Here is a 9,892-nt window from a genome sequence, read left to right on the forward strand (position 1 = left end):
TGCCGAAAAGGCGTTTGATCAGGTTGAGTGGGATTATCTTTTTCATATACTTAGCAGGTTTGGTTTTGGCCCTAACTTCATTCACCTTATCAAGCTCATTTACACTGATCCAACTGCCTCAGTTTACACCAACAGTATCTCATCTGAGTACTTTCCTCTTCACAGAGGGACGAAACAAGGGGATCCAGTGAGTCCGTTGCTTTTCGTTTTAGCTATAGAGCCACTAGCCATAGCTCTTAAATGCAATAATAGTATACAAGGTATCTCACGTGGTGGCCTAACTCACACTGTCTCGCTTTATGCAGACTATGCAGTTACTATATGTCACCAACCCTATCACATCTATCCCTGAAATCCTTAGAATCTTGCAGGAATTTGGAAACATATCTGGGTATAAACTAAATTTCAATAAAAGCAAATACTTCCCCATTAGTAGTAATGCCAGAGAATATCCCAATCTGCCATTTAAGTTGTCCGCTGAGTCCTTTACATATCTGGGTGTAAAAGTCACTAAATCCTATTACAGTCTATTTAAAAGTAACCTCACTCCTCTATTGGAACAGTGCAAACAAGATATTAAAAGATGGTCTATTTTGCCACTATCTCTTATCGGGAGAACAAATTCTGTAAAGATGAATATTGTATCAAAGTTTCTATATTTGTTTCAAGCGTTGCCTGTTTTCATACCACAATCTTTTTTCAAGGCATTTAATCAAATGATTTCTTCCTTTATATGGAATATAAAATCGGCTCGCATAAGAAAAGAATTTATGGAAAGACCAAAGGGTGTAGGTGGGCTTTCACTTCCAAATTTGCGCACGTATTATTGGGCTGCAAATTTTAATGCCATCTCTCTGTGGTTAAAAGATTGGAATGATTGAAAAGGTTACAAGCAGCCCACATTCAGGTCAAAAGATGTCTGGGTATTCAGAGTATTTCTATTCACTCACCAATAATACATAATCATCTTTTTCAACCATCTTTACTGGACAATGGCTTCAAAATTTGGTATGACAAGGGTATTCATAGTATTGAGGACCTGTATGTTAATGATACTTTTGCTAGGTTTAAACAACTATCCAGAAAATTCGGTCTGACCAAGAATCATTTTTTGCGATACTTGCAAATTAAAGATTTTACTCGTAATAATATAATTATATAATAATAATATAATATAATATAATTTTCCTAAACTTCCCTCTCCTTCCTGTTTGGATTCCCTATTAAGGGTCAATATGCTGAATAAGAGTAGAATATCATTTATTTATTCCCATATCATGGATAGCTGCAACCTCTCTATTTCACATATTTGAGAACAGTGGGAAAATGACTTGGGGGCCCAGCTGTCTGATGAGGAATGGGATATGGCTCTTACTAGAGTCCACTCTTCTTCCATATGTTCCAGACATGCTTTAATATAATTCAAAGTGTTACACAGGTTACACTTCTCAAAAGCTAAATTAGCAAGACTATTTCCGAACGTAGACCCATTATGTGACAGATATAAATAGACCCCAGCTACCTCCTATCATATGTTCTGGTCTTATCCGAAACTTGTTCCTTTCTGGTCATCCTTTTTTGGAGTCATCTCTAATGCCTATGCTTATAACATCTCACCTTCTCCCTTGGTTGCTGTTTTTGGTTGGTTTTCTGATCCAACGGGATCTGTTCCCCCTGTTCATTTACAAAGGGTCATTGCCTTTTCCTCCTTATTAGCTAGGCTGTTACTCCTCCATCACACCACCACTGGATTAGGGACGTTATGCAGAACGTTAGCTGGAAAAGATCAGATGTACCCTCAACGGTTCCATCAACAGATTCTACAAAACCTGGAGTCCTCTAATAACTTATGTGAACAATTTACCTGGTCTGGAACTGGAACTCTGAGCGTTTACACCTGCCCTTGGACAGTCCTGTGATAAGGAATGTTAGGTGCAGGTCTTTTTTTCTTTTTTTTTTTTTAGTCTGTCCGTGTCTGTCACAAGTTTGTCAGGTTGATTTTGGGTTTGGTTTGTCTTTGCTTTTTTTACTGGGATTGTTTTTCTATGGTTATTTGTATAACAGAGAATATGATTATTCTATATGATAATTGGAAAATTACAAATAAAGTGTTTAAAAAAACAAAAACATCATAGTAGATGCAACTGGATAAAATTAGTGAATGAAAACAGTATTTCTGGGAAAAAGGAGCAGCGGCGTGGTATGACATGCCTCTGTAGTTGTACTGATAGAATTAGTACTGTGGAAATGTACATTATGTTGAATTTATCAACACAACAGGTAAACATGGAGAGATTAAGGCTTTGCTTTCTCTATTGCTGCGGTACTCTGTATAGACTGAAACTTGCAAACATGTTACGTGGCCACACCCTTATCAGTAACAGTCTTTGACATCTGATGGTAAATAATTGTGACAAGAATGATTTAGGTGTGGTCAGATGTGTGACATTGTAAATAGGACACAATGAGCCTTTAATGGACTGTGAGGAGTGGCAATCAGTGCACAATCTGATATAGGTGTGTTGGTACTGTTCCTGGATCATAATTATTGTTGCTCCTTACAAACACATGTTAAATGTTGTGAAAGAGTCTATTTTAACCCAAACCATGTTTTCCTAAACCTAACTAAGTATTTTTGTTCCCTACCTAGCCTAACAGCAACAAAAACTTTTTTTAAAACAAACAGAAAATAATAAGTGAGGTTAGTGTTAAAATAATAGCCGACAATGCAATAAAATGTTCCAAATGGGATGCAAACCCCAGTCTAATGACAGAGTACTGTACGCAGCCCACTCAGCCCCAATAGCTTGCTCCAGAGAAGGTTATACTGTAGCTGCTCTTTCATAACATGAAATGACAGTCCTGAAGCAAAATTTCTTATGATGTTCAAGGGACAACACCAACATGGTGATAGGAGGGTTGGGGTATAATGAAGTCAGAGGTTCTTTAACAAAAATACCAAAAATAAGTGCTACTTCCTGCATTTATGTTCATTGATATACATCTAGGAAATTACATCTTATGGAATTTGGTCATCATGCCAAAGACTTTGTTAATCACTGACTGTTGCTCGAAAATAACTCCTAATTACTTTAGGTCTACAGTGATAATCAAGTACTTAAAAGACCTGAGTGGAGAAGGCTGAAGGTAAAAAATAAAATGAAAAAAAGACTCTTTTTTTAATGATTCCTAAATTGATTAAAAAAATCAAAGAATCAAAGAATCAATTTAGGAATCGTTAAAAAAAAAAAGGTTGTGATTTTATGTAACTAGCGCTTAGTCTGTTAGCTCAATTATCACAGAAGTCATACTGATGTTAAAAAATGTGTTATCTTGGCAAGGAAAGCACAGTTTGAACAACTGCTTTGTAAAGCCAAGGCGTGAGTGGAAACTCATAAAACCATGCAATTCTTTCAGTTCATAAAGTCTTGAAGCTTTCTTTTCAAACCAATAAAAAGCCACATATTTATTTGCAGGATACCTAGAAAGATACCTCCACATAACACTGGACACAAATTGTGAGACAACACTGAAAGATTTTAGACTGAAAGACAGTCAACTATATAAACAGGGCGGCAAAGAGAGTGGAATAGTCACTGTTATCTGTCTGTACACAGCTAGTGGACAGGATACTCACATGTCTAGCCTCCCTGCGCTGCCCCTCGGTATTCCTCAGCCAGCAGCGGCTCAGCTCGCTCAGCTCCAGGATGGGTTGCACCTTCAGCCTCACTGTGTCTCCCGACTGACGGATCATCTCCACTATCTCATCACGGCTCTTGTTCTCCACATTCCGTCCATTTATCTCCACCAGCCTGTCCCCTGGCACCAGCCCCAGCGCCAGGTCCTTGGTGCCGGCACCAGGCTCTGCAAAGTGGACCACACGCCTGTACACGCCTCCATCAGGGCTGCGGTCCAACATAGTAGTGCGACGCAAAGAAAATCCAAAGTCGCCAGTGTTGCGGCGTTGGAGTTCCAGCTCACGCGTTTCTGGTGCACTCGGCGCAACCACAGCTGGTAGCTGCAGCTGTGCAGGAAAGGTCTTGTCGACCACTTCGGGGATGCAGACTTTTTTGGTGGCCGGTGCTCCAGGCTGCTGTATGAGGCTGTGCTTGCGGAGCATGCTGAACACTTTGCTCTCCACTTGCGGGGACGGGGCAGCAGAATTCTGGCCTGAGGGGGTGGAGCCCTCCGAAGGGCTCTCCTCTTTGCTCCTCTGAGAAAAGGAGAAGCGTTTCATCATCTGACCCACCTGCGATGAGTTCTGCTTGGCAAGTGACCCAAAGTGAGCCACACGATCACGTACTGAGCTGCGGTGACCGTCCTGTCCTCCACCGCCCTCACCCTTCAGGTCATCAGTGGAGCTGGCAGCACTCAGCTGGCCATCAAGAACCATACTGCTTCGGTTGCTCAAGCCATCCGATTCAATATCAGTGAGGGTGAGCTCATTGCTGCTGGCCACTTTGATGGGAATGGGGTTAGAGATCTCCAGTTTGTTCTTGGACTCACGCTTGGCCTCCCTCTTGAGATTGAAGAAACCACGCCGCATGCTCATCTCCTCCAGGCTGCGCAACTCTGCTGCAGACATCCTCTCTTTTTTATCCTTCTTCTCCTTCCTACTCCCTTCCCTCTCCTTATCCTTTTTCATCAGGTTAAACATTGTGAAAAACCAAACACTGTTTCCGTCCAATGGGGCTCTATTTTCCTTACAGAGTTGGAGGTCCAGTTCACTAGTCAGTTGCTTTTGTTGTGACCAACAGGGAAGAATCCCCTGAGGAAAGAGACAGGGAGAGCAAACTGTGTAAAAACTCACAAAATGCTAAATATTTTGCTAAAATTTGCCTTTGATTTTCTTTTAAAGCAGGACAGCATTGACACATATCAAATATCTAATTTTTCTGTGATGGAACATACTACTTTGTCACAAAAAACTGTCATGAAATTTGGTTCAATAATCAATTTATTATGAGTCTTCTGAAATTGTGACCAAATCTGCTGGGTCAAAAATATACAAACAGCAAACTGAATGACAAATATTTGTGATGTAGAAAGTCATGTAAATTGAAATGTGCTTTGTAGCATGGCCTCTTAACTTCTTTTGAGTGATTGTGATTGATAATGTAAAGTGTATGTAAACATTCGACCACAGCTGCATATATGTATATATGTATATGCAGTGTCTATAAAAATTACTCACCCCTTTGGATGTTTTCCCCTTTTACTGCTTTTATAAGTGGAATCATGGTCAATATAGTTTGGCTTTTTTGACAAGAATTTACGAAAAAAAACAAAAAAAAAACTTTAATGTCAAAGTGAAAACAGATTTCTACAAAGTAATGTCAGTTAATTAAAAATATTGTAAAATAAGTAATTGCATAAATATTCAACCCCTTTAAAGTGACTGACCTAATTCTGCAGAATTAGTGAAAATGGAGATCACCTGAGTGCAGTGAATGTGTCTCAGGTGATTGTAGTATAAAGACAGCTGTGTCTGGAACATCCAGTCACTGGTTAATCAATAATCCTAGCTACAGTTACACCGTGAAGTCAAAAGAACAATCCAAGCAACTACGTGACAAGGTTATTGAAACATTTAAGTCAGGGGATGGATACAAAAACATTTCCAAGTCACTGAACGTCCTCATAAGTTAAATCCATCATTAAGTAATGGAAGAAATATGGCACATGTGTAAATTTTCCTAGAGCAGGCAATCCTCACAAACTGAGTGACCGTGCAAGGAGACTAGTGAGGGAGGTCACCAAGACACCTGCAACTACTCTGAAGGACTTAATGATGGCAGCTGAGATGGGAGAGACTCTGCATTCAGCAACTGTTGCCTTGGTTCTTCACCAGTCAAAGCTTTATGGGAGAGTGGACAAGAGAAAGCCACTGTTTAAGAAAGCTCATTAAATCTCCACTAGAGTTCACCTAAAGGCATGTGGGAGACTCCAAGGTCAACTGGAAGAAGGTTCTTTGGTCTGATGAGACCAAAATGGAGCTTTTTGGATATCAGACTAGACACAAAACACTGCACATCACCACAAACACACCATCCCCACAGTGAAGCATGGTGGTGGTAGCATCATGCTGTGGGGATGCTTCTCAGCAGCAGGCAGGTAAAGGGTAAAATGAATGCAGCAAAATTATATGTAAATCCTGGAGGACAACCTGATTCAGTCTGCAAGAAAACTACAACCTAGGAGAAGATATATTTATTATTTCCAGCAAGACAATGAGCTGAAGCATACAGCAAAAGCTACACAGAAATGGTTTAAAGACAACAAGGTGAATGCTCCGGAGTGGCCAAGTCAAAGCCCAGACCTCAATCCAATAGAGAATTTGTGGCTGCAGTTTTGCAAAGAAGAATGGAGTAAAATTGCAGCGTCCAGATGTGCAGGACTGACTGAGACCTATCCACACAGACTCAGTGCTATGATTGAGGCCAAAGGTTCATCTACTAAATACTGACTTGAACGGGGTGAATGCTTATACAATCACTTATTTTCCATTATAAATTTTAAATGAACTGACATTACTTTATAGAAAATGGGGGTTTTTGTGTAATTTTTTGCCAAAAAAGCCAAATTATATTGACCATGAGTCCATTCCATGATTATTTTTATATACACACACATACAATATTTACAATATTTTAAAATAGTATATATGTATACACATACATATACAAACATATGCATATATAAATATATATACAAACATATACATATATAAATTAATGTATATAAATATATATACATAGATATACAAATCTATATATACATATACATAAATATTCAAATTCATATATATCTGCACATATATAAAATATATCTGTACACATAATATATATATATATATATATATATATATATATATATATATATATATATATATATACACACACACACACACATAAGTATACATATATAACTATATACACATACATATATAAATATATACACATATACATGTATATTTTAATATATAATTCTTTTTAATTAGATGGAACAGTCAGGTTGAAATGTAATGTAATGATGTAATGATAACAGTCTAGAATGTGTTTTAATGCTTAGTTGTGATAGGGAACACCCTGGACTCTAATGCTGCCGTAAGTAAGACAAGTAACCTATCTTTTTTTCCAAATTATATATTCATTGGTCGATTCATACGAAATTTCAGTTTGATTATCAATTGATTAAGTTATTTATAAAGGGATGAGCAATGTAATGTGTGTGTGTTAATTCTCCTGGGAAGTCTGTTTTGACTCAATTTGTTATCACTATAAACTAAGTTATGCAAGTTTTTCAGCAAAACCAAACAATTTAAAGACTCGGCACATGGGAGGAGTTTTATAATGTTTAAATATATAATTAATAGGAAATTAAATTAATAGCAATTACTGTGCATATTACGACACAAGTCTTATTATAATGTATTGTACTGCCCTGTTATAGTTTCCAAATTGCTAAAATGGGCGAACGCATTAAATAGCGAATAACAGAGAAGCTTGGCAGGATCAAAACACATTCCTGGCTTCATTTTTAACTGAGTCTCTCCAAACCCTCAAAAATCAGGGTCTCTTCCTGCCACAAGCAGACAGGCAGATCCATCCATCAGCCTGCTTCTCATTAGCTGCTGTGTGACACAGACTCCTCTTTCCACAGGGCAGTGCAGGCTGGAATCCCAAACAAACAGCCACCTCCCACTTTATTTATGGCAGCCTAATATTGGGCAAGGACATCTCCTATTCGGAATACTCCGACGTATAAATGTCATTCATCTCAAATTCTCATTTGTGTCTGGCAAGCATCTGGGCTTTCAGTGGTGTAGAAAGGTGTCACAGTTCACAATGGGATCACAACACACCGACAATAACATTACAGATTTACAGAAATATAGTAGTGCCCAGTGGATTATCTCCAAAAACTTTCCTGATAGATGTTTTTCAGTCATAGCTACCATAAGCAGGGCCATAGTGAATGGACGGCTTTCATCATTAGCGTCACGTTCCGTGTATAACAACCAGGGCTAGGGAACATTAGAGCGCTAAGCGGTTGAACAATACGGGTCTGCCTACAGTTTTAAGCTCTTTCCTGTTTAGCTGCTTGTCTGCTGAGGTTAAAACGATGCCAACACCTGGCCCACTAACGTACACAAAGCAGCATTAGCCCCACTCCGCATTCAGTGTAGTTAAAGTCGGGACAAAACGCATGACAGAGCTAAAATAGATGTAGCTTTTCGGCTACATTAGCTAGCTGTGCTACTGTTTCGTAGGTGGGAGTAAGGTTAATGTTACCTAATAACACATATCTGCGTTTCTATTCAAGGCAAAAGAAACATCTCCAAAGGGACAAGCAAACGGTCATTCATTATGGTTTTCTTTAACTTTACTGTGAACATTGTAGCTAGCTAACTAGCCTAATTGGCTCAAGTCACAGCCTCAGTTCTTTGCCTTCATTTTTGGTGAAGCAAATCCTGAACAACACATTGGGATCCTGTAAAAATGATCCAGTCAGCCCGACTGACTGTTTGCCTCAACACTGCTGTCTTCAAACAAAAAGTGTCCCCTCACTCTAAGCACACGTGTTTATTACAAGAAAAAATACTCACTGTTCTCCAGTACAGCAAATGGTGCACAGCTGGTTACTGGGCGCAGCACGGCTCGTAGGGAACAGAAGCCGCAGGCTGGCTTTTAGCTAACGTTATCAAAGCTGCTGCCTCCAGCCCAGCTCTGAAGGTTCGGGACCAACAGCCAAAAACGGTCAAACAGCCACCCCTACTGGACAGACACTGGAGCTACAGTCTGACTGCTGCACTGTCCCGAGGGTATCTGGTGTGGACTATTATGTGCTGATATTTTACTGCAAAGCTTGCAGTGCCGGATAAGGGATCCCTGCATGTCTGGCAAAGTAATACGTAAATATTCCCTCCACACATTGTATTAAAGCCTACAGAAAAATCTCTAATGTGTGGCTGAAGTGGTTATTGCAGAACAACAATGGCTCTTACGTCTTCTCCCTCATGAAAAACTAAAACATTTTTCAGTTATCAAGTTTAACTGCGGGATGCAAGATGTCTCCTACTTCAGCAAAAAATCCATTCTCAGTGTATGTTTTCCAAATCACACTTGTGAGTGTTGGACCAGGATTGGCTTCCAAACTACACTGCTCAAAAAAATTTAAGGGAACACTTAAATCACACATCAGATATTGATGAAAGAATTATTAAAGTTGAAAATCTTTACTGATGTACATTGTATAATTTGTTGAGAACAAAATGACATAACAACGGTCAATGGAAACCAAAATCATCAACCCATTCATGGGCCGGGCATTGTCCTGCACCAGGAGGAACCCAGGGCCCACTGCACCAGCGTAAGGTCTGACAGTCGCTCTGACGATTTCATCCCGGAACCTAACAACAGTCAGGGTACCGTTGGCTATGACATGGAGGTCTGTGCGACCCTTTACAGACCATCACTGACCCACTGCCACACTGGTCATGCTGGATGATGTTACAGGCAGGAGAACGTTCACCACAGCATTTCCAGACTCTCTCCTGCCTGTAACAGGTGCTCAGAGTGAACCTGCTTTGTCTGTGAAGAGAATGGGGCGCCAATGGCAGACCTGCCAATTCTGGTGTTCCCTCATGAATGCCATTCGAGCTGCACTGTGCTGGGCTGTGAGCACAGGTCCCACTAGAGGACATCGGGCCCTCATGCCACCCTCATGGAGTCTATTTCTGACAGTTTGGTCAGACACATTCACACCAGTAGCCTGCTGGAGGTCATTTCATAGGGCTCTGGCAGTGCTCCTCCTGTTCCTTCTCTAACAAAGGAGCAGATGCCGGTCCTGCTGCTGGGTTGATGCCCTTCTACAGCCCTGTCTAGCTCTT

At 40.0% G+C, this 9,892-nt stretch overlaps 1 protein-coding gene across 2 annotated transcripts in view; it reads right to left on the reverse strand.

The window, feature by feature from the left end:
• myo18ab (myosin XVIIIA b) overlaps nt 1–8,680 on the reverse strand; it is a 210,286-nt gene extending 201,606 nt beyond the window's left edge. For both annotated transcript variants that reach the window (XM_073480324.1, XM_073480333.1), the window contains exons 1-2: nt 8,609–8,680; nt 3,638–4,768 (exon numbers count right to left, since the gene is read on the reverse strand). In XM_073480324.1, coding sequence (XP_073336425.1) covers nt 3,638–4,657 — 1,020 coding nt within the window. In that variant the 5' untranslated portion in view covers nt 4,658–4,768; nt 8,609–8,680. The remainder of the gene's footprint in view (nt 1–3,637; nt 4,769–8,608) is intronic.
• Nucleotides 8,681–9,892: the final 1,212 nt, after the last annotated feature.

Source organism: Pagrus major, chromosome 2, assembly GCF_040436345.1.
Source record: "Pagrus major chromosome 2, Pma_NU_1.0".
Classification (NCBI taxonomy): domain Eukaryota; kingdom Metazoa; phylum Chordata; class Actinopteri; order Spariformes; family Sparidae; genus Pagrus; species Pagrus major.